This window comes from Colossoma macropomum, unplaced genomic scaffold (assembly GCF_904425465.1).
Source record: "Colossoma macropomum unplaced genomic scaffold, Colossoma_macropomum, whole genome shotgun sequence".
Lineage (NCBI taxonomy): Eukaryota > Metazoa > Chordata > Actinopteri > Characiformes > Serrasalmidae > Colossoma > Colossoma macropomum.
In genome coordinates this window covers 19,265,862-19,292,391 of record NW_023494795.1, presented here as the reverse complement: position 1 = coordinate 19,292,391, position 26,530 = coordinate 19,265,862, and the positions used below count along the sequence as shown (strand labels likewise).

Below are 26,530 nucleotides of genomic sequence, written 5' to 3'. Positions count from 1 at the left end.
AGGTCTCAGACTTTTACACAGTACTGTTGGTTGTTTTGTATCTCTCACTCCCACACCCATAGTACACTGTTAACAAGCCGTTGTTCACACGCTTTTTTAATGGATAAGACAGATTTAATAATAAATGGTAAGATAAAGCACATTAATATTACCTGATAGAACTTTCCAAGGTACTGTCATAAATCACTGCAGGGCAACATTTCATGCAAGCCTGAGCACATCACACCAGTCTTTCTCCAAATCTCTCTGTCTCTGCCTTGTGAAATGTTCTATCCCTCGAGTACAAATACATTCCTTCTTCTTAATTGCTCTTTGCGAAGTCACAGAAGTTGCATACTTTTGTACTGCCTCATAGTCAGTGTCTGCATCTGACAACAACCCCTGAAGATCACTAGTGCCTCCACTAATCTCACAGTATACCGTACAGGCAATGCTATTATAGAGGCTTCTGTATGGCATAACGCTCCTAGTTCTCACTTAGTTTAGGCCATATTCACCTATGAGGTTACTGTATCACAGTATTTCTTTAAGAAAAAGTGTTCTCTAAGGGTTCCCAATGAGGTTTTAAGGTTCTGACTGATGTCAATTAAACATGATCAGCTTTGCTACCTCCAAAATAATTAATGATGGAACCAGATCAACATAGCATAAAACACGAGTTCTGGAAGTCACAATCTGCAGTAAATTGGCTCAGATCTTCATTACCTTTATAGATCTGTATTCTGTAACTGCACTTTTGAATAGAAATAAGACATGTCACAACACTGTGGTGAAAAGTTCATATTAATGTTTTTGGTTTAGAGTTTAGTGCCATGTAGAACCAGTTCTGTGATGAATCTGTGAAGCCTCCATAAAATCACTGATGGCAGTAAGAGTTCTCGAAGCTGAAAAGAAAAATTAGACATATATTTTATGTCTATGCAACTATATTTTAAGAGAACATTCGATAACAAATTATTAATAAAGGGACAATTCAGACAATCCAGACAAGTGATCCTTATTTGTCGACCACTCAGAGGCTCTGTTCCTGACTTGTGAACCAACCAGAGGCCGTGTTCCTGACTTGTGGACCAACCAGAGGCTGTGTTCCTGAGTTGTTTATGGAACAACGCTACCCTTCCGGCCAAAATAAAAGTAAGCCTCTCGCATGCAGAGTTCCAGACATACTTATTCTTTTATGTACGACGTCTTCTGATGTCACATACAACATCATCTACCTGAGAGGGTTAAACAAAGAAAAATGTTTAACAACCTATTGGGTTTAGTTCTTTATCACTAATGCAAGCTAGCAAGACAGATGCATTTATTAGTCTCTAGAGCAAGAGCTAGCAGTCAGGATTTGCTGAGTGCTGTAGTGTTTCCCAGTGTTTGTATTATTAATGCATTTGTTGTGGTTCAGGGAAGTTGAACCTCAGAACTGCATTTTCGACCTCCACATGTTTGAGCAACACATGGATGCCTCCATGTAAGCATGTATTGGTAGCAACAAAGTAGCCAGCTAAAGTTAGTGATATGACTTTAACATTCATGATGTATATACCCTCTCAAAACAGTTAATTTTATGGTTGATGTTATAGATTTAACCAGTTAAGTTGTCTGTATGTTGACTGCTTGATTATGTTTGATGTCTTTTCCTAGTGGGAGAAAGTCAGATGTATGTGCGTGATGCATGCTGGGTATTCTAGTGAGAGAACATAAATGGATGAAAGCATGGAAATGATACAAAATCAGGAATTTTGTCAATGAGGCTGAGAGCTGCTGTGCTACACCAAAGAATATGACGTAACAAAAAATTAATGATTTATTGAACATTGGTGCATTTTATCATATTTTAGCATATTTTTTGGCAGTTTATAAAGCAATAAGCCACTCTAGACCCATGTCTAACAACACCCCCTAACCATGATAAAATCACTGTGGCTTATTGCTTTATTTTAGAAAGGCTTTGCATGTGAACAGGAGTTATCCTTTTTATAACAATTACATGACTTTTAATATGCTTCAGTGCTGTAATAGTCAAACTTTTCTACACTAAACACTGTTGGAGTTTGAATTAACACAATCGTAATATTAACATTGTTAAATTAATATAATCACTTTTGTACAAGGGGAAATTTACATGCTTAGAGTTTGAGTATGTGATTTTTTTTTTCTTCTAAGAGTAGAATTGAGGCTAGCTGTGTTATTGCGTTATTATTAGCACTGATGTGTTCAGACACCACAGGGGTCTTAACACAAAAATACTGCATTTAACAGTGTGAAGAAATCTGAATCAGCATTACAGTTGCCATGTCCAATATTAATTCATTTTCCAATATGCCTTCACTCAGCAGCTATGGTCCACTGTTGGGCTTACTGCAATGCCAAGTCAATTAGAATGTTTATTTCCACACATATTCCATAACTGAAATACAGTACATAAACAGTAGAATACATGTCGAACTCTTCACTCATATTCCTGGAAGTTATTTAAGAAATGCAATAGCCGAACTTGGTGCTTTCTGACATTCCTGGGACTAATCCAAGCAATATAAGATCCATACCCTCATCCATCTTTCTAAAGTTACCCACTGTAGCAAAGCAATGGGTTCTCTTAAACAGTGTCAGAACTTACTGTTTTCATCCCTGTAGCATTATGGGTATCATTGTATTATGGCGAATTGAAATGGGAGTCATCCTGCTCCCCTCGTAACATCATGTGAGGGTGCCAATTAACTGTCATACAAGCCTTGCCAAGAGACTTTTTGAAAAGACAGAGCCCTTTTTGTTCATCCGATTGTTCACTGTGCTGTGTAGATCACGGTTTCTTAAAGGCTTGTCTCTCGAGTCCTTCATGCAGTCTTGTTTGCCCTTTCCTTCAAACGCAGACTTTCAATAAGAATATTGTGTGCAGTGCCACTCAGACGGAGGGTGTTTGTGAAGCTCCATCTGACTGAAGTATGAGATTGCTTACATATGCTTCACTAGCGTGTTCATCTATTGTACTGGGCAGTCTTATTTGCATTCATAGAGAGTTCTAGTATGATTTGTATTATTTGATAATTGCAGCTAGTGACAGTGCATCCCCAGAGATGAGAGGGTAACAGAACGCTATTACATAGTATCTTCAAGAACAGTGGGCTACCCTGAATGAACTTGCTTTGGACCACACAGTTAGCCCCAGTGCCATAGTAGTCTGTTCACAATGTTTGGTGCAGTTTCAAAAATAAAGGTGCCAAAAAGGGTTCTTTGTGTGTTGGCATTCAAGAAACTTTTTTGGTTCCTTAAAGAACCTTTCAACAGACAGTTTCAGGAACCATTTTTCTGAATGTAAAGGTCGAATTGGCTTTTAATCTCTGGAATACAACACTTATTATTGAGTTCTTAATCTATTTAGTAATACTATGAGTGTCTAATATATCTATTATATATAATATACAGGCCTAAAGGTGGCAAAAAGATTGATGACATAGAAGAATATCTATATAGGGGTGCGGGAAAAAATCGATTCTTAGATGCATCGCGATGCGGACGTGAACGATTCTGAATCAATTCACAAATGTCAAAAATCAACAGCGTTTGTTCTGACGTTCAGTTTCACCAGATCTGAGTCATGACGATGGCTTATCGAGACTCTAAGTCGTTTAGTTTGAGGAATGATGCCGTTCTGACTCTGAGGTCTAAGGGTGTCCCAAAATGAACCCCGTAGCCCCGCCTACATATATTTGCATGTTGGTCAGTTTGAAAACGAAAAAATCTGAGATGTAAAGTAAATCTCCAGTAGGTGGCGCTGATGTTCGTTTGCATTTGCCTTTTCATTCTGACACAAAGCGTGTCGAAAACTTAATGACAAACTGTCACTTTGCTGTTGATTTATCACTTTTGCATTTCCATTTTGTCAGATATGCAGCCGATTGCTGTGAAAAAGAAATAAGAACGTGAACACTGCATTTTGGCTTTAGTTTTGACACGTATTCTGCATTTCATGAAGAAAAGCCAAAGCAAAAGTGAAGCTTGGATTTTCTTTTTTCTGTTAGCTTTTTCATTTTAGATTTGGCCATGAAGTACCAGAATAACGACTAAAATGAAATGACAAACAGCTGTTTTACATTTATTTTTATTTTTGTCACAAATGGCTCGTGCTCATGTGAAAAATGAAATTGCAAATGTAGGTATTTCATTTCATTTTCAATTTTGGCAGGATATTTGTGCAGATGTTTGGAAAAAGAAATGGCCAAAAGAGGTTTGCATTTACATTTTATTGTTTTAATTTTAATTTCTTTTTTGGCTGGATTTGTCTCCCATACTAGTATAGATTAAACACTATAAACGAAAACCTACATTTACTTCGATCTGCTTTAAGCTTCGCCTATAGCCGCTTTCCTCCCGTCTCCGCCAGAAAACTGTTCCTCAGAAGTAGATCAGTTAAATGTCTCTTAACGTTCGACTGTTTTACGAGGCTGAAGCCGCTTCTTATTCTCCAGCTTCTTGTTTGAATTTACCCGTTCCACCTTAAATTCTAACTGAGGCGCCGAATGTAAATGCGGCACCATTTAAGGTGGAACGGGAGAATTCGAAAGAGAAGCGACTTCAGCTTCGCCACTTTTTAGTGTGTGACAGTCTCTCGTTACAGATTTAACGTACCAGGAAACCAACTGCGCTGCTTATAAATGCGAATAACACATCGCTGCTATGTGACCTGCAGTCCGCACGCCGGTTCTCAGTCGTTGCGAAACAGGGCTTTCGCGCTATGTTGCACACGTCCCGTCTCAAAGATACTTTACTGACACAGCGATCCCCCCCCGTCTCTACAACGAGACTAAAACTGAAGTTATAAAATCCCTAAAGAAAACGGGTAGAATAGCTGTAACATGTGCTGCGTGTACATCCATCACCACAGGATCTTATTTCACCGTAACTGCGCATTTTATCACAGATGAGTAGCAGCAGCTTCTCGTGCTCCAAACGAGAGCACTGAATGAGAGCCTTGTAGTTTACTTGCCACATCACTTCTATTTGTTTTATTAAAAAAGATATTGGAAGTAAATTCATTATGGATCATTGCAAATACTTTGCTTTAAAAGTACCAAGTCACTTTAAATAACAATAACACCCAGTTACTTAGTCACTTTAAAATGTATATTGTCTCTATATTCTGTATATATTTTGTGTATATTTAATATATTTCAGTTGGTTTTTCTTGTATTTTTATTTTTACTTATTTACTTTCTGTAGAGTGATCTGAGCCTCTCCACAAGCATTTCAATGCATAAATGTCCTGACATGTTGTGCAAATGACAAATAAACTTGAAACCTGAACTCGAAACTTGAGCTCACACAGTGAGAAAATATAAATGCTACATAGAGAAGAAAGATGCATCAAGATGCATCGATAATCGTTTTATAATTGCATCACAGCCCTCTGAATCGTAATCGAATCGAATCGTGAGGTGCCTAGAGATTCCCACTCCTGTATATACATGTGTGGGTGTGTTTGTGTATTAGATGTCTGAATGTAAAAGGACCTTTTAAACTAAAGTTAAATTAACACATACTGTTAAGGTTCTAGGAAGAACCCGTAAACTACTAAAGATGTTTTCTGAAGATTCTTTGAAGATTCTTTAAACCTTTTAAACTCATCAAAATCTTTTTTCTTTTGAATGGAACCAAAAGTGATTATTATATGACATCACTCAAAGAACCATTTTTTTGTAAAATGAGATGTGTGTAAAGAACCTTTTTGAAGTTTGAAGATCCTCTCCATAATATAAAGGTTCTACTTCAGTTGAAGATATGACTTATTAATCCCTTGAACTCATTGTTTTTAATCATTATTAATCAAAAGGCAGATCATGAATTATTTAGTAACTACTAAGAGTCTTATATATCTAAAACTACACTGAATCTAATAATGACAAAGAAGAACCAATTTTGGTTCCCTATAGAACCTTTAAATAGATGGTTCTTTATTGAACCATTTATAGAGATGAGATGAGCGATATCTTTTTAAAATCCTGTAGACGCTACACATAATTTAGTAATGTGAAAAGGTTCTCCTTGTTCACAAATGTCTTTTTCAAACATAGTTCTGTTTTGGAACCAAAAGCGGTTCTTCTATGGCATTGATTAAAGATCCATGTGGCATCTTTTTAAGAGTGCAATTGTGAAATTCCAAAAGAACCTTTCAGTGATTGTTTTTTAAATAACCATTTTTGTAACTGAGATGAGCAACAGTGTGGATGCTTCATGAAGTTTAAAGAACCTCTATATCGTGGGTGCTCAATCCTGGTCCTGGAGATCTGCCACCCTGGAGAGTTCAGATTCAACACACCTGGCTCTCATATTCAGACGCTTCTGAAGGCCTTCATCAACTGGATCAGGGGTGTTTGATTAGAGGTCAAACTAAGCTGCAGTGTGGTAGATCTCCAAGACCAGGATTGGGCTTTTTTTTTATACCATTTAATAGTTTTTGCAAGAACCGCACGTCAGCCAAGAACCATTTAGGAACCTTTATTCCATGAAATAGCAATGTTGTGTAGGTAGATTGACACAGTCAGTCATGTAGCATAATAGATGACCACTGAAAAGCAATGCAAGAAAAAGTCTCCTTGCGAAACAGCTGACTGAATGTCTCAAACTCAAAGCCACACGCAGTTAAAGGTGGGCATGACGCAGGCCTGAAAACATGAGTGAATAAATGTATCAAGAACCACAGTCGTCCTGTGAAAAATGACCACACGCTAGAGGATTGTACACTGAGCAAACACTTGTTCATACAGCATATGACCCCCTTGCTCTCAACCAGCTAATTAAAGTTGTGATGGGAAAAACCTTGGAAATCATCGCTCAGTTCCCGAGGGGCTCTGGCATTTTGAACTGCTGTGTAGGTAGACTTGTGTTTACCCTGGATGCAATCCGTGATTAAAATGGCAGAAAGGAGAAACCTGCCTGAGTTGGCAGCGGTTAAGCCACCGAACTAAAATACCTCCTTAAGCAAAATAATGTCATTGCAATACGCCTTGACTTCTTCTGTCTTTTAAAATTTTGATTTAATTTCTACTCAGAGTTATTTTTAATGTGTGTTGTGCTTGACAGCGTGCCATTTGATATTAAACATTTCCCCCCTCAGCCTATTCTGAGGGCGATTTTATTTTCCTTCCAAGCTGCAACTCCAAAAACAGTCGACCAGACACCACAAGAAAGGCCCTCGAGGTCACTGGAAGATGTAGACTCACCATTGGACAGCTAAAGAAAAATATCTACTTTCATTCAAATTATACCTTACAGACCATACCGAACAATTCACGTTGAATATAAACATCCTTGTGGAAATATTACCTCACATCTTGAGTTTCTCTTGCCCTGGATGTGCCTCGGACTCCGCAGAGGTGAACTCTACACGCTTTCACGCTTTACACATTTTCCTCTCCTTTATACACTCCATATCCCCAATTTTAAGCAGAGCCCCTCTGCTGCCTGTTTGTCGTTGCAGTTAGTGTGCAGGCAGCCAACAGAAACTGATTACAAGTGGTGTTTGTTTCCTATGAAAGCATGTTAATTCAGAGGCTGCCACAGTGTAAACTAGCCTGGCGTTTTACAGATGTAGCCTGTTAAAATAAATCACTGTACCTGCCTGTTCGTCTCTCCACGTCGGTTTTATGCTGTGCCAAGCAGGACTTAATGCTGAGGATTTTGCTATCCAACACACAAAAAAGTAGATGCCTCGATGAAAAACAACCTACAAAGTATAATAACTGAATATGTAATGCTAATTAAAATGTTTCACTATGAAATATACATGAAAAAACTATTATATTACTTTTTTTTAACTCAAACATAAAAATTCAGTCCTAGAATGAAGATTAAATGTACAGCATCCAGTTTTGCCAGTCTGATTCAAAATGAATCATAATGATTTAATTAACATTTTTATGACCTGTGATCTTTTTCATTTGAATTCAAAATGAATCATAATGATTTAATTAACATTTTTTTTATGACCTGTGATCGTTTTCATTTGGCGAACTTAGTTTCACCAAGTGTCGTGCTGTGCAAAAGTCAGATTCCACCTTTCCTGTATTTCATATCCAGTCAAAACAGCCATTAAGTACATATTTTAGCATCAGAAGAAACAAAAACAGAAAACATATATTCACATAAAAGCCTCACTAACTAACCATAATGTCTAAATGCTCAGTATTTAGTGTGTCCATATTTGCCTTTATTACAGCTTCCATTCTTTTCTGAAGACTTGCTTTTAAACATCCACAGAGATGTTTTTCCACACCTCAGTCTTAGAAGTTCAGTCTTAGAAGTTTGTTGCATTTGAAGTCTGGAGATGCTTAATTTGATTTGCAAATTTGCTTCTTTTTGTTTATTTCCTTTTCTCAATAATGGCTTCTTGACAGCTACACATCCTTTTAGACTCCTAGCATTGAATATACGTACAGTGGAAGGATGGACAGCTTGATTTTCCCACATCTCTCAAAGATGAAAGCTTTAAGTACTGTTTATCCGATGGTGACAGTTTTGGTGGTCTAACAGGTTTTGCATGGTTGTTCGGATTCCCATAATATTTTTAACATAATAACTCCAGTGTTTTCTTTTTACTTCCCCTACTTTATGGCAGTAGATTATTTTATATATAATCTCTACAAAATATGTCCTAAAAAATGAATAACTTGTACTTAATGTCTGTTTTGACTGGAAATGTAAATGAACAGTACTGCATAATAGGTAGTTGTTTATTAAAGAGTAACATTGGATGTATAGATTTCTGACAGTAACAGTTATTATTGTTCCCAAGTAGATTCCTGGCTTTACACTTACTGGGTTCTTATATATAATAGAAGACCCAACATCAACATTTGAAGTGGAAATAGTGTGCTTCTGCTTTTAACCTGGAGTATACCGTCCCACTCAGAGAATCGCATGCTCACAAGTGCCTTCAAAGTGATCATATGACAAACCAAATATTCAAATTCATGTGAAATGTTTGTGATGTGGGTGTAGTGTAGGTTTTCAAAACACACACAGGAGTTTGTAATGACTTTATTTCTCCAGGGCTCACAAGACCCGTCTTGATGTTAATTACTGATCTTCATGTTACTGATTATTGTAATAATTAACTGCAGACAGCAATGACTGCTGAAGAAAAAGAAGCCATGACATGTTGATTTAACCTGCACATTTAAAAAATAAACATAAAACATCAATCAAAACAATCAACAAGATTTCATGGTCACAAATTCAGATGAAGACATAACCACTTTCAGCTCTTTTTATTAGTTTGATGTTTTTACATAATTTTTAAAAAGATGTAAATACACTGCGAACAAGGGCTAAATTAAACACTGAAGTTGCAGTTGCTTGTGAAGCCAAACAATAAGCTGAAGCAAAGCCCACCAAGAAGGCTTTAAGAGCTGTTTACGCCTCCTCACATTCTAATTGACTGAATTAGACGGGAAAAAAATACAAGAAAACGCATTTCATGCATTCCACAGGTGAGATACTGCTTAATGCCTGCATACTTTATCCATTAAAACAAATACCTGTAACCAGTGATCACAGAGCAGCCCCGAGCCACGGCCCAGCCGGCGTTTTTATGTGGTGTGTGAAACTGATGAGTCACCCGAGTAGATAGTGGTTCTTCAGACGTGTGGCAGGCTGCAGAGCTGGAGCTGAGAATTAACCCTTTAAACCCACCTCAATTCCTCACTTTCATAACCACACACACACTGCATATTATATTCATGATTACTGAATAATTCATAGCAGTTCCTGAATAATTCATAGCAGTTCCTGAATAATTCATAGTTGCTACTGAAGAATTCATAGTAGATATCAAATAATTCATAGCAGTTACTGAATAATTTATAATAGTTACTAAAAAATTCATAGTAGTTAAAAAAAAATCATATCAGTTACTGAAGAATTCATAGTACACATTAAATATTTCATAGTAGTTACTGAATGATTCATAGCAGTTGCTAAATAATTCATAGGAGTTACTGAATAATTCAGAGTAGCTACTGAATAATTAGTTGTTACTGACTAATTCATAGTTACTGAATAAATTATAGGCTGTTACTAATCCATAATAATTGCTAAATAATTCATAGTAATTACCGAATAATTCAGAGTGGCTACTGAATAATTATTAGCTGTTACTGACTAATCCGTAGTAGTTACTGCATAACTCTTCGTAGTTACTGAATAAAGGTTAGTAGTTACTGAAAAATTCTTAGTAGTTACTAAATAATTCATTGTAGATACTGAAGAAAATGCTAAATACTTTATAATTGTTACTAAATAATTAGAGGTTGTTACTAATTCATAGTAGTTACTGAATAATTCATATTAGTTAGTGAATAATTCATAGTAGATCATGAAAAGAATTATAGTGGTTACTGAAATAAATTACTAAATAATTCATAGTCATTACTTAATAAATAAGAGTAGCCACTAATAGCTATTAGTTGTTACTAATTCATAGTAGTTACTGAATAATTGATGGTAGTTAGTGAATAATTCAGAATAGATCCTGAAAAAATTATAGTAGTTACTGAAAAAAAATTACTAAAAAATGTATAGTCATTACTGAATAATTCAGAGTAGCTACTAAATAATTAGTTATTACTGACTAATCCATAGTAGTTACTAAATAAATCATAGTGGTCACTGAGTAATTATTAGTTGTAACTGACATTCACGGTAGTTACTGAATAATTCTTAGTAGTTACTAAATTAATGTTCAGTCTTTACTGGAAAATTATCAGTAGTTATTGAATAATTCATAATAATTTCTAATACTTAGTCGTTACTGAATAATTCTAAGTCTTTGTCATTACTAAATAATTCCTAGTAATTACTGAATAATTTACAGTATTTACTAAACATATGTTTGAAGCAATTAAAATAATATAATAAATCTGTTCACTGTTGGCCAATTGGAAATTCTCAGACTGTTTTCAAACATAAAAGTCAAGCTGAAGTATTGTTATGTGTCCATATTCCACTACTGTCCAAACAGTTTCTCCAGTCATATTTGTGTAGTCAGTGTACTTCTAAACGTAATGCTGAATCACACAAAAATAGTCAAATTGTGGTGAAATTTGAGAACTGAATCACTGAATCGCTCCTTAAAGAATCGTAGTCACACTGAATCATTGTGAAGTCTGAGATTTACAGCCCTGGTAGTGACTAAATAATAAGTCATAAGATTAATAGCCATATAATAAGCGTGCAGTTTAAGGGGTGAATAGTGCCGCCTTCTTTCTTCCCCCGACATGCACCACACAGGTAGGCATGATTTACTGCCTCTTACAGGAATCATCTACATCTCCTGCCTTAGTGAGAACCAGTCAGAGAGCAGAGAAACTGTCTTTCCAAACACATATGTGCACACTCACTGAGACACAAGCTCCACCACAAACCACCTTGTTTTGTTTGTATGGGCCTGTATAGATAAGCAAAAGAGAGACAAGTAGACGAGAAGAGTGGAATAAAGGAAAATGCTAACAGTTCAGACTGATCATGCTCTCAGTGTAGCTGTTGAGCTCAGAAAAGTTTCCCTACGCTGCACAGTTCAGTGTTTTACCTGCTCTAACACACCTGATCCAACTCAGTGATTAATTAACCCTTCCTTAGTAGACTCTGTTCTGCGGGCAATAACAAAAGCATGCACTGTAAAAGAGAGTTGTTTTAAATTAAAAATGTAAGAAGCCTTAAAATGTTGAGCTTATTCACTCTAATAACAGTTAATGGAACAATACCGTTTTTATTGTGTGGCGTACTTTCATATTTCTTAATCAGAGCTCATTAAAACAATAAGAAATTCTGTCAAAACTGCAGATTCTAAACTTTTACTCAGTAACACTGTTGTGTTTGTAGTAGTAGAAGATGAAGTTTTATTCTGACTGGAATACCATATGTTATTGTTGTGTGTAAGAAAAAAATCCTTTGCAGTTTTTGCCACACGTTTGTCCTTTATTTACTTTGAAACCAACAGAAAAAGGTCACACTTAAGCTTGTCATACAGAATAAATACAATGTAAATGTATTTATTTACATAACTATGTAATTAATTGTATAATTATGTAATTACATTTCAATAGCTTAGCAAAAACACATCAATAGCACTCTATAAGTCTAACTTCTTAGAGTTAAATCTAAGGACCCACATTTTTATAAAATCCTATAAACTATGTTCAAAATGTTCTTGGCTTAGATGTACAGTTCTAGGAAAAAACTTAAGTTGCTATAGAACCTTTTAGATTGTGTAGAAGTCCTTAAAAGGTTTAAAAAGGTTCTTCAGGCTCACATTTCATGTGCAAAAATGGTTCTTTAATGAACGGCCCACTGAGTGAACATAACTTCATATTTCAGACTTGTAGTTAAATTCATAATAGTTAATTAATATATAAATGCATTACAAATGAGTTATAAAGTCTTAAATTTTAATAACGGTTTTATAAGCATTAGGTTTAAGAAGTTAGCAAGTCCTTTAGACCTTGATGTTCTTTTAAAAAAAAAGGTTTTACTTATATTCACATGTAATTTATAAAAGTACTTCTTCTAAGAACCCTCCAGTGAAAGCTGGTTCTTCTGTGAAATTGCTCCAAGAACCCATTTCTACACCTTTTTTTTTGGAAGAGTGTACATAGCCTACATTTTAGAATAGTTATTACTATCAGAATAGTTAATAGTTATTACTCATGATAGTTAGTGAATAAAGAAATCTTATTATTAATAACTGAATAATAAGCGTTAGGTTCAATGGGTTAACAAGTCATTTTTTCTACTGGTACAGAACCTATGAATCTCATTTGCCATCCATTAGAACCAGAAAGATTCTGTAGGGAACCTAAAGCGGTTCTTCTCTGATATTGGTCCAAGAACCTTTTTTTGTTTCTTGATTTTTAAGAGTGAAGAACAGTGAAAACATTAAAATGTGCAAAGTAAAGGTATTCCAGGCCCGGGACATTGCTTCCAGCTGTAGGTGCTGTCCTCAGCCCACCCCAGACATGACGGCAGTGACAGGCTACGGCATGCCACCCGGCAGCACTGGAAAGGAGCACACAGGGAGGAAGGTGGAAAGAGGGAGTAGGTGGAGGAAAGAGTGTGGGCTGGAACAGCAGCAAGAGCGTCCCAAGCAGTCGTCCCATATGCAGCAGGGAAGCTGGAGCGCGCTCGCGCCCCCCCCCGCTGAAGCGCTCATGACTCAGGGGAGCTGAAGAGGCTCCATCAGTCCCCTCTCTGGCCCCTCCCTCTCCACAGCTTCCCCCAGAGTGCCAGGAAGAGCTGCCGAACCACGCGTCTCCACAAGAAGAAAAACAGAGGGAGAGCAGGAAGAGGGGAAAAAGAGAGACGGAGAGAGAGAGAGAGCGAGCAAGAAAGCCACAGCAGTAAGCTGGCCCACTCAACTGTGCAAGTGTTGCTCTGGTGATGTCACGAGCATGTGACCCTGCCTCTCCAGTGACAGCGTTTTGAAGGGAGGAAAAAAAAGAGAGATTTTTTAAAGCTTGTGCCTTTTTGGGTTTTGTGTGAAGGCTCCGCTCACCTCCCGAGCAACCACAGAACCACAGAAGTTCGGCTTAAGGCTTTTTCACACAGTGCTCCTGGCGGCGCGTAAATGGTTAATTGTCGCAGGTCAGCCTTGGGCTTAAGGACCTCAGCAGCCAGTAAGTACGCTTCAACCGCACTCTTCAAATGCAGCGAGCTTGGCTCCATCCTCTCCCAGTGAGGGGACATTTTGTAGCCAGACCTGGTCATTACTTGTGGTCATGAAAATAGTTGATACAAAAACGCAATTCTTGTGGATGTGTTTTTTTTTTCTCCTCTTGCATTTCCTCCTGGCATGATGCGCGCTCCCTAAGTTGAGGACACCTCAAAGGTCATCAAAACCATAGAGAAACAAAATTTGTCCGCGGAGTGACCGTTCGTGGTGGCAATGGCATCCAACAGCCTCTTCAGCTCGATGACTTCTTGCCAGCAAAACTTCTTCTGGGGTAAGTCCTTGCATTTTCTTTTCTTTTTTTTTTGGTAAAAATCAATGTGGTCAGTAGCTTGTTGTGAGGTCAAAGTTCAGTGGATAGAAGGAAAAGGCTGAAGTTTGTTTTAATTGACAAGGCCTGTGCTGTCATACAATATATACAGAATATATATATATATATATATATATGCCCACTATATAGTAAATTTTCTGTCCTGATGAGCATTTATGTTGCGTACATATTTGCAAACATTTGCAAACAGCCAAGATGTTTGTACAACTTAAGGCTACGCTTGTGGACCGATGTCAAGAGCAAAAAAAAGGGGGCACTCAAAAGGGATTTCCGTCAAATGTAAACATTCACTCAGCACGCTGCACACATTTACGGACAAGCAGGGAAACAAGGCAGAATATGAAAGCAAATATGGAAATGTTTGACATGACCTGTTGGATTAGTGGATGTTCTTTAGCGACTGGCCTTTCCAGAAGCAAAGCTGTGTGTAGGTCCTCATTGGAGCTGACTAGGTCAAAAGGAACCAAGGATTAAAATTATGTGCGGGATTATGTTTATGCTGGGAAACCAAAAATAACTTCCCAGACACTTCTGGAGAGAAAGAAATGTCTAATGATGTTGAATCACTTCTGATCTTGAAAATACATCCATTGTGGTTCGTTTGCGAAACTTTCATCAATTCTAGTTGCATGTTTTGAAAAGTTTTGTCAGATTTACTACTTACTCCAAAGACAACAGTGTGTGATCAAATAATCTTTAAACACATAGCCTAGTATACACAGTTAGAAGCCCTATAAATCTTATTTTTAATTGAGAAAGGTGCCAAGAGAGAATACAAAAGAAAAATCAATGACTTACAATATGAAAACTATTATGCAATTAAATACAAATTACACAAACACAGCACACATCTTTATTGTGCATGAAGAAATATGACTTTCCCATGTCAAGACTCAGGGAAAAAAGCAGAAAAGCCAGTCTGCTGTGCTTGATCTATGAGTTCGCATATCCACTCCAAGAGAAATGTTTCAGGGCAGCTTTGAATAAGTCAAAGCATCTAGTCTGCAAACACAGCTGTGCTCCCTGCGCTGCGCGTGCTACATGCTTCCCTTTGCGAGGCCACAGCCGGCGAGGCACTTGTAGCAATCAGCACCCCCTATTACCATGTTAACCTCTGCCCCTCTCCGCCACTCTGGGGTGAGAGCACAGAGGGATGAGAGCGGCTTGGCGGGAAGCTTAGCGCCTGCAGGACGATAACACACTCTGTCTATCGCTGCTGCAGATGTGTGCAAATGTGCAGGCTCTGATAGCTCCTAATCAAAGACAAGTCCACTGCAGCAGCATCTACTGTTGCTTTGAATGATTTGATTAACCCCATATTATTCAGTTATGAAGCTTAAAAGTAATTATGCAGTAACTACTGTTACAAGCATAGTAGCTATAAGAGCGATCAATTCAATCATTAATCCTAAAAATCAGTATTCAGTAACTACTACACTAATATTCAGTTACTCAGTAACTACTACAGTCATTACATAGTAGTTCATGTAAATTCTTTCGTAATTACTAATTTATAAGCGTTTTTCAATTATTATTCAGTAACTATAGTGTTATAAATGTAGAAGCTATGAGAGTGAGGAATTCATGCTTATTATTCCATAATCAATCCTAAGAATTATCATTCTTATTATTATTTAATAACTGGAATACAATATTAACTACTGTTACAAACATAATAACTACAAGAGTGATTAATCCGTTCTTATTATTCAGAATTATTATTCAATGACTCAAGAACTACTACACTACTACTATTATTCAGTTACTCAGTAATAATTACACTGCTACTATTATTTAGTTACTCTGTGACATTACACTGCTGTTATTATGTAGTTACTCATTAACTACTACACTACTACTGGTATTATTCAGTTACTCAGTAACTACTACTTGATTACTATTATTATTTAGTTACCCAGTAACTTGTACTCTTATAACATTGTAGTTACTGTAAACTAATTCGTAAGTACTATGTTATAAATGTAGTAGCTACAAGCTTGAAGAATTCACTTTTATTAATCCTAATTCATTAGGATTATTTGTTTAGTAACTGCGGTAAATTATTCTGTAACTACTATGTTATAATAGTAGTTGTTACTGAGTAACTACTGTAAATTATTCAGTAACTACTATGTTATGAACATAATAACTATAAAAATGAGGAATTCAATATAGACCACAAATTCATAGATTTTCAGGGATCATGTAGATATAGCTATTGATATGTCAAAGAATAAAAGCATATAGATCCATATTACTGCAGTATGGAATTAAAATACCAAAGAAAATTGCATTTTTTAAGTCCTCAGAGGCAACTGGAGCTCTAACTCATCACCTATAACATACACCCCCTGAATAGATTCTCTGTAAATTGCTGCATCTACAGTAGCCTCTTCTTTTGCATGCACACATACACAGACCAAACACGCATACACACACATTTAAATTCATTCAGGCTCCAGCATTAAAAAAGATTTGGATTTAATTAGCTAGAAAACATTCTTCTGTAACTTTGCAGATGGGTGTGGAATAATCATCAGCATGTGTGGCAAGACTCTCCGGGGCATATTCTGCTGCTTATTTTCTCTCTGTCTATCAGAATCAAACCAAGTATTGACAATTATCCCATGGTAGCAATTATCATTTAGAGAAACTGTAGCAGAGAGAAAGAGAGAGAAAAAAAGAACACCTAAACTAGACCTTGATGAAAGCACAGAGGATGGCTTAATGAAGCTGATGACTCAAGATCCAGACCCATTCCAAATATCCATATGCAATAATTGAGGGAACCTAAGCTGGGAATTAAAAAGGCAGCTTCTGTTGCATGCACGGGCTCCTCAGATCCGACCACAGGGCTTCGTTTCTGAGACATCTTAAAAGCAAACCAGACATCCTTTTTCCACGGCAGAGCCAGAGCAGGGAAGCCCTCTCATCAATAGGTAATTGAAGCGAGGGGAAAATCTCGAGGTCCTCAGCGGTGGCTGAGAGGAGAGAGGCATCTAAAAATATCATCCTCAAAGGAACGTTTATTTAGCACAATTTAATTGTAGCTGGCAAGCAAACATCTAATTTAAACAGGAATTTATAGATAACGACAGCTGGAATGATCGGTTTACTATCAATGGATTAAAAGCAAGAGGACTTGTGTGAGGTGCTTTTGCATTTTAGATCGGTATGGTAAGGTGTATCGTCGCTGTCATGCCTTGTCTCTCCAATTTTGTCCTTTTTTACTTTTTTGCATAATTCAAAAAGTTCAGTTACCTTTTGCTTTGTATTGAAATTTCATGATCAATGGACCAACAGAAATGGTCCAAAATTACTTGGAAAGAAATATTTTTACATTAACCTCTATTACAAGTTTAGAAAGTTTTTTCCTTCTCTTGTAAAGTTCGATTCAATTCAATTCAAATGTATTGTCATTATAACAACACAGGCTCATACAGTATTACAAAACACTGTCTGACTAGTTCTCCATGCAGTGTTTAAAATAGATTAAAAAGACAATAGTGTAAAGACAATAGGCAAAAGCACAAAGTCAATAGTACAAAGTGCATAGACAGTGTATACAGCTATGTGCATGAACAGTAACTGTAGGTCAGAAGACAAAGGTAGAATTTAAAGTGCAAACTCTAGTTACTGTATTGTAATAAATTACCTGTGAGATATATATATATATATATATATATGTGTGTGTGTGTAAACTTGTGGGATTTACAGCTTAGGTCTTTATAGTGTGTATTAGTTGGAAGTTTGTTTATAACAGTGACGGTATTTGCTATGCATTGTGCTGCCTTGATTAAAATTAAAACAAATTTATGTTATCTTGATTTATTCTGTTCTGATTCAGTATGTTTTTGGGTAATCTATGCAAAAAGTTGTCCAAAGCATCACGAAGCATTGCTGAAGTATCGCTCTTATTAATATAATTCCTCCTTGTCCCTTCCTGCATTCAGATGATGAGAGTGCTGCTTGATAAATATGTCCATTAATACAGCATACATGCAGTATATGGTATTACACAAAGCCTTTGATCTTTGAAGGGAAGCTACCAATAACTGGAACACGACAAAGGGAAGTGAAAATTTAATCAGCACACTTAGTCACACTGTACAGTAAACCGATCCCCTTTGTCACTGTCACAGCATATGCCCCATCTATAACATAGGGAAGCCTAGAGAGCCGGAAAAGACTGTTCAAAAAAAGGACGGACTTAGTTTCACAGCACCACGAGGGCCATCTCCGAATTCGGTCGAGTTACCTCCCTGCGCAAGCCCCATGAGCCTAGAAAGTGTTAAATGTGAGGGATCAGTTGCACACCTGAACATCAGCCCCGTGGCTGTTGGACAGAGCGTCCGGCCATAGCCGCCCACGCCAACCTCGTGCTGTAACCGGAGCAGGATAGTGAGGAGAAAGAGCAGGATCAGCTTGCGCCTCAGAGGTGCAGCGCTGTTGTGTCACAAGAGACCCACCTGTGGATCAAACAGCACCCATCTGCTGCAGCGGGGGCGGCAAGGAGCTTTCATGCCCCCCTTAATCTGCCTCTCCACTTGGTCCCCTAACCAAGCTTAAAGCGAAAGTTCTCTTAGCCCAAATGTAGTCCTTCAGCCAGGACATTTTTGGTGTCCCAAGTAATAGAATCTTCTCTACTCTCATTAGTGTTGTGCAGACTGCATGCCTAATTCTTAACAGATGTTCCTCTAACTGTGTTAAGTTGTTAAGTAATTTCAAATAGACGTGCTTATGACACTCTTATTTTAAAAATATGTACAAAACTGTGGACAAAATTCCAGCTTCAGTGAGCAATGCAATCTACAGTACTGGGCAACAGTCAGAGACCACCCTTCATTTATTTAGTTTTCAGTCAAAACTGCCATTGAGTACAAGTTATTCATTTCTGAGGATATATTTTGAGGGGGATTATATATGAAATAATCCATTTGTATAAGGAAGCGGAAAGTCAAAAGAAAATAAGTAAAAGAGTTTCCTAAACTGTAGTTCAAAAAAGTGATTAAAAGATAAAGAAAATGAGGCTCATAACAACAATAATGTAAGACCTGGTAGAAAACCAAACTGTTACCACCAGATAAACAGCACTTGAAGCTTTCATCTTTCAGAGAGAGGAGAAAATCAAGCTCCACTCTTACTTCAGATCTGAGAAAATCAATAGGTGTTTCAGTCAGTCCTTCCACTGTGAGAAGACAACTTGACACGATGGGACTGAAAAAAATGTGTAGCTGTCAAGAAGCTATTACTGAGAAAAGGAAATAGAAAAAAAGATGAAAATTTGCTCCAGAAAAATGGACTGACCACCCCCAGATCTCCAGATCTCAACATCATTGAATGTGTTAGGGATTGCTTGGCTCATGAGAAGCCAGTTGTGTGTACACAGGAGTTGTGTGTACATATATCTATGAATACATCTCTGCTGTCAGAACAAAACATCATATCTCTAAAATTCTAACTTTACAGGAGAAGGAAAAAAACATACTCTACTTTTAATGAAAGTCAATAGAGCCAGACTTTTTCCCAAGTCATTTCGGCCAATTCCTTTGGTCCATTCATCATGAAATTTACAAACAAGGTAAAGGACAGCAGGCATTTTCAAATTAGGTCAAAACCTAAAAAACGACAAAAATGGAGATACAAGGTTTTGTTTCGACAACAGCGACGTATATACGTAATAGAAAAAATATCCTGTCCTGGACACATTAGCACACTGCACCCAATCATTTTTACATAAAACACAAATCGATTCAAGATTTCTTATCTACTTGGCACAGTTTGACACAAGCATGTGGTGATTTAAGTTATACAAGCTTTAATTACATGTTAGCTACGAGCTAGCCTCATATCAAGCCTAAAGAACTAAACTTCACACACTAAACACTACTGCATTTATCTAAGAAGAAGCTTGTGTGTGTGTGTTTTTTTTGATAAAGCTATGTTTTGAAATAAACAGCTCAGCAGCCCTCAGCTAAAAGAGCCACTAGCTGTGCTGGAAATGCCCCTGAATCACTGTCTCAGCACCTGCAAAGCATCCCGTCCTGGACACAATAGGCTTTGTAATGCACTGATGAGCAGGGTACACCCGCCCACACACACTCTTACAATCACCGAAATCTTATATGCAGCAGACAAAAAGGTGCGAGTGGGCGCGTACGTTGATACTGTGTTCAGTAATTGGCTTTGAAGTAGCAGCAGCCAGGTATTTTTGATGCCTTTGAAATGCCCCTGAGCAAGCTGCAGGAGAAAGATCTGGAAGCATCGTTTCACCTAGTTGTTCAGGTTCACGCGTCACAACGTCCGAGGGGAAATGAGAGAAAAAAAATCCATATTATCCCTTAGAACCTGCAGAACCACTTATTTAACATGGAACTTGCAGCAGTTACATTTTCATCCATAACGGTTATTCTTGTTGCAATGCAAACTGTTACTTCCAAGGGTTAAATATATCTAGGCCTTTTGTGTGATGCTTTTTGGATAATTGTATGTATCAACCATGTCTAACAATACTTGACAGTCTAGCACCTGTTTTCCAAGATCATAGGAATGTAAACTCCTAACAGTAGTCTTTGCATCAATGCCAATCAACGTCTCTGTCGGTGTAACATGCTTTAGTGTTGTGATTCTTCACAGTTCCAGTAAATAGCTGTAGAACAATGGGTTTGGACAACAAATGCTGTATATTCTGCACTGTACATCTGTTCTTTTTTGGTGGCTGCCAAGGCCTGCTTGTTGTGCTGTTGTGTTTCTGAGAAACAGGGCATCTGTTTTTCAAGTATATATTTTTTTCCCAAGTCGTCCTACATGTTTAGTAACCGCAGACACTCAACGTGAGAAAATGCACTTCAAAGCACAAACTGTGACTTTAAAGCAAAACAACATTCTCAGGCCTTATGTTTCTCTCTTAATTCATTTTGGGGCTTTGAGTGAGTCTTCATAAACAACTGTGTTCTTGTAGTAGAATTCTGTAGAATAAGCTTATGAACATGCTTAACAGACATTCCAACCTTTTTATATTTATATTTTAATATAATGCAAGAAAAAACAGTAATTCAGTATTTATTTCATTGCTTTGAAAAGAAAGCAGAATACTTTTCATCAAGAAATAACAATGAAAAGGACGAAGCTTGTCGAATCAAATGAGTGGTTAGTAGAAAAGACTTTAGTAATGAATGTTACAGTCAAGTTGTTCGAATAACCTAAACCTCCACTCAAATAAAAGCATTGTAACTTTGGTGAGATAATGTCTCAAGTAGAAGTATAAGTAGCTCACTAAAAATAAATAAATGAAAATCGGAAGAAATAAAAATAGTTGATGTACAAGAATATACAGTTTAAAACTGCTTTAGTCCTGAATTCCCTATAGAAATGAAGTGGAAATTATATATGTATCTGGACCTAAAGTTTGATATGCTTTATTTTTATTTAGATGCACACAAAAGGACTCAGTAAAGTCAGTGTAAACTGGGTAGAAAAGAGATCCTAGTAGTTGTACATATATACTGTACAGCAAACTTTATTCAATTTTCAGTTTCAGGAAAAACATCTATTTAACAGAAAAATACACAGAAGCTTCAACATAAATAAAACATCTTTTTTCAGCATTTAGCGTGTCCACGCTTTACCTTTATTACAACTTCCACTGTTTCAGGAGTCTTGCTCTTCATTTTTCTACTGGGATATTTGCTAAGTTCAGTCTTAGAAGTTGGTTTCATTTTCTGCTTTTCATGATTCAAGTAATCCCAAAACTAATTCAGTAATGTTGAGGTCTGAACTCTGGGGTGGTCAGTACGTTGTTCTTCAGCAGCATCTTTGTTTTATTTGCAAATGTTCTTTTTGTTCTTTTTTGTCTATTTCATTTTCTCAGTAACAGCTTCTTGTCAGCTACACATCCTTTCAGACTCATAGTGTTGAGTTATCCTTTCACAGTGGAAGGATGGACAGAAACACCTGTTGATTTTTTCAGATCTGAAGTAAGAGTGCAGCTGGATTTTCTCCTCTCTCTCAAAGATAAAAGCTTTAAGTGCTGTTTATCTGATGGTGACAGTTTTGGTGGTCTACCAGGCGTTGTGCATTTATTAGCAGTCTAATTTTTTCTACATCTTTTAATAATGTTTTACATTTTTGGAAGCTCCATTTCTTTTTACTTATTTTTCTTTGACACCCCTCTTCCTTATGTGGATCATCTTATATGTAACCTTCTCAGAAATATCACCTGAAAAATGAATAATTTGGACATAATGACTCTTTTAATTGGAAATAAGGTAAATGATGGGTGGTCTCTGACTTTTGCACATTACTGTACTGTGTGTATATATATATATATATATATATATATATATATAGAGAGAGAGAGAGAGAGAGAGAGAGAGAGAAGAGAGAGAGAGAGAGAGAGAGAGAGAGAGAGAGAGAGAGATCAGTGGAGATTTATGTATGAGAGCAGCTCACCACACCTACACTTGTACACTCAGCCCAGATAAACCTTGTAAACACTTTGCAAGAGGTGACTAATAAATGCACAGCAGACAGCACATAACCTTTATACTGTTTTCTGTTATTGTGACTAAAATTCATTAGATGTGCAATTAGGGTATTTTAATAAAACCAAACCCCCTGAGGGGAAGGCTTTATTAAAGCATAATGCTGATCATCACAGTACATTATCAGTCTTTTCATCAGCAGTGAGAAAGATGGTGCAGCAATTAACTTTAAAAGGTGGAATGCTTTTAGCTTAACTAGCTTAATTAAAATGTAATTTCTTTTCAGTTTGTAATTAAATTCTGATTTATGGATGTAGCTTCTGTTATGTATTAGATCAAGAAAGTAAGAAGAAACGACTCTGAATATCACAATATATTTTGCTTTAAAAACACATGAACGTTTACGTAAGTCAGAAGCTCAGTTTAAAGATTTAAAATGCTGGGAGTGCCATTACTGTTGAACCTCCCAGTGTTTAGTGTTTAAAGGCGGCATTAAGGTGGAGAGTAACAAAGTCAGCTCGAGATATATGAGACCCCTACAGTCAAAATGCCAAAGAGTCATTTCACTCAATTCTGAAACTGACTGGATTGTCTAGATTGCACCGGTATGTCACGCGCAAACCGCAGGCATATCATTCCCCAAAGTGCAGCGATTACCAATAAAATAAATTCTCCCAATGGGATTTGGGAACTGATTCAACCTCTCGCTCATGGATTGAAATTCTTTTGAGTTCAGCTCAACAGCCTCAATTAGATATCATTTCGAATTTCAAAATGTGGCACAAAGGCCCTATTTTACAAAAGCTGTTTTTACGTTGCGCATGATGAGAGAGCTTTAGGTGGGTACTCTTTTACACAGAGGGTCCACAAAGTGTAATATAAGAAGTTTAGTTCCCCACAAGGGGCACACCCCATAAAAGACTCGCTACTTACTGCTGAGTTTGAGGTTTAAATATCATTTATGTCATGTGCGGTCAAGGGTCTTTAGGGAACCAGCTGGTCAAATTCAGGATGAGGTCTTAACCCTAGCTCTGCTGATCAGGATTCTGAATGATCATGAGACAAAGTAAAGCAATTAGTGTTTTCCTCCAAAGCTGAGGAGGAAATTCAGTCCAATATAACATACATTTAAAATAGCAGTCAAAAGTTTAGACACACCTAAGTAAAAATACTAAATAAGTCATTTTAATCTAAAGGTGTGCTTTTAGATGCAAATGAAATTTGTTGCTAAGGCACACACATTCAGTAATGTTACTACCTATATATAATATAGTTTTCCACAAAAAAATACTTAAAAAGTGAAAATATAAACGGCCTCAAGGTCTTAACATCTGTGTATCTTCTTCAGCCCTGTTGGAAAATCAGCTCATGAAGCTTCTTTAGAGATTAATCGAGAATAATGAAAACAAAGTTGGGCTAATTTCTCAAAAAAAAAATCTAAAAGAGAAGATATTTTTTTGGTCACTGCACACATCATTATGTGTTATTTCATAGTTTTGACATCCTCACAGTGTTTATTAAATATGAAAAATAGTAAAAATAAGGCAAACCCTTCTGTGAGCAGGTATGTCCAAACATGACAAGTATTGTGTACAAAACGGTTAAAATGGAGCTAGTTTTTGTTTCATTGGCACCCATTATCCATAATAACGGATTTACAATCACTGAATGTTTAATATAAAGCCACACACACAAAGACATTTTGGTAGCTGTCAAAAATGCACCTCTTGCCATTGATTTCAATGAGTTGATTGACAACTGACATCAATGCATGGCAATGCATGCAAATTATGCACTGCTGTCTGTCTCAGTAGAGTTCAGTAGAATAACACCAATGCTGAGCTATTGAAATTGATAAATATTGCATCTATGACTGTCCTTTTAAACTTTTGCTTGAAAATAAACATTTCTAAATCTGTAGGAACTGTAAAAAAGTTGCATTTGCTTGTTTGCAAAGTGAATCTTAACAGATTAGCCGAGATAACACTGCAGTACAGTGAACCAGCACACATTTCCAGACCTCACTCTTATACAAATTGGTACTGTATCTCATTCGGACATATAAGAAAACATTCATGCGTCCAAATATGTAGACATTCTACAGTGAATCTCTCTTGTACTGTTAGTTACTTGAACAAGCAACATATTCAGGACCACATACATTTGATCGTGATTAAGTACAGCAGATATACTATGGGCATGAGCGAGTTCAAAGAGAAAGGATACCTTTCAGGAGGCTGGAGTCAAATTAGAAAGGACATGCTCCCAAACCCTAAAATGATTTCTTTGGCAGTATCGATGTACTTCCAGAAGCATTTGCTCACCATCATTTCCTCCACCTTATCCGATTCACCCTATTGGGCTTACCCTCATGAGCGTGCATTAAAAAAGAGAACTATCCACAGCTTTAAGTTTTGTATTACTGTTTTTCCTCAAGCTTTGGTAATGATGACTAACTCTAGCCTAGACATGGTCTGAAAAGAACAGAAGACTGGACAGGCCTGCTCCCCTCGAGAATGATTGAGTTTCTAGCAAACAATGGCAGCCTTATTTTTTAGTAGAAGAAATATCAGAACAGTAGCCAAGCAAATCACCTGCTTCTAGAGACTTTTGACATCCTGGAATAATTCATTTAATCTACTGCTGTGCACATATGGCTATATTATACTTTCCCCTGTCTAAGGTTTATGTGCAGGAAGAGCGATGCTCTGTGTGTCTTGCTCAGACTCTGGCTCCGGCTCCAGCTCCGGCTCCAGCCCGGCAAGTGTGACTGCGGCTATTGTAATATTCCTCCGTTGTCCTCTTGCTTTCATCCAGTTTCTTTTAAACGCCTGGGCCTGAAACGACCTCCATCCGCACACTAGAAAATAAAGTGGAGCGCGTAAAGCGTAAAGTCAGCAGCGACAGACGATAGCTCCCCTGCGAGTCGCGTTCTGGATACCTGCCTGCTCAGGTTGTCCACTAGTTCCTCAATCCATCACTGGGTGCACATTATACCACCAATAAATCATCCCCAATCTACTGTGGGACAAGATGAAATCCCCCCCATAAATCTGGTACTACTTTCACCTTCCACACAGAATTGCAATGAACAGCGGTGGATACATGAGAACAGCATGTCTTGCACATGTACTATAAATATTTTTCAACTAACCAGGCAGTTTCGGAGAGGAAGTAGCCCGGTGCAATCCACAGCGGAAGGGAAAAGTGTTAGGTGGAATTTTGCCCTTTTTTCTGGGCCAAAATAAACACACTCTTGTGGAAAAATGACACCCAGTCTTCATCCAGGAGGGCCTACTGTCCATTTCACATTTATGCTTATCCCTCAATTATACCTCTTTTTAAATGAATTACTCTGTTAATGGCTTAGCGTAAAAAATAATTCATTAGTTAATATGTATCGCCTTCTCATTTAAAACAAAAATTCCACACTCTTACAACTAAAAGTGCTAAAAAAGGTTCTTTGAAGCAGTGCCATAGAACAGGGGGGCTAAAATATTTGTCTTGGGGGGCTAAAGTGTAATGTTTGTGATGGGCCACAATAGAATATAAATCAAGGTTCCAAAAAAGTAGGTAGCTTTTTAAAATTTTTGTTTTTTAATTAGGAGAGAGGATGGGGTTAGGGTACCTTTCTAGCATGCCAAATCAAATGTCCTTATGGGCCAGCTTTGGCTCATTGGCCACACTTTGGGCAAACCTGCAAAAGACGACCCACCTTTGGTCTTTTCAACCTTTCAACCTGCATAGTTGACAGGCTCTATATGGACCATTGTTGTAAATGAGATGTGAGATTGTGATTTTATATATATATAGGTATATATATAGGTGTGTATATATATATATATATATATATATATATATATATATATATATATATAGGTTTTTTTCTAAAACTGTACATCCAAGCCAAGAACCATTTAGGCCCTTTTATTTTTTAAGCATGTATGTAAGGCCTCTAAACAGCAGGCTTTTACAGCACATCTCAGTGTGCTCAGTCAAAAT

At 37.1% G+C, this 26,530-nt stretch overlaps 1 protein-coding gene across 3 annotated transcripts in view; it reads left to right on the top strand.

Moving 5' to 3' along the window:
* The first annotated feature begins 13,098 nt into the window (after positions 1-13,098).
* runx2b (RUNX family transcription factor 2b) overlaps positions 13,099-26,530 on the top strand; it is a 45,585-nt gene continuing 32,153 nt past the window's right edge. For 2 of the 3 annotated variants that reach the window (XM_036581739.1, XM_036581737.1), the window contains exons 1-2: positions 13,099-13,661; positions 13,857-13,988. In XM_036581739.1, coding sequence (XP_036437632.1) covers positions 13,931-13,988 — 58 coding nt within the window. In that variant the 5' untranslated portion in view covers positions 13,099-13,661; positions 13,857-13,930. Of the gene's footprint in view, positions 13,662-13,736; positions 13,989-26,530 lie in introns of those variants that run through there. The other variant, XM_036581738.1, reaches the window with a different exon arrangement.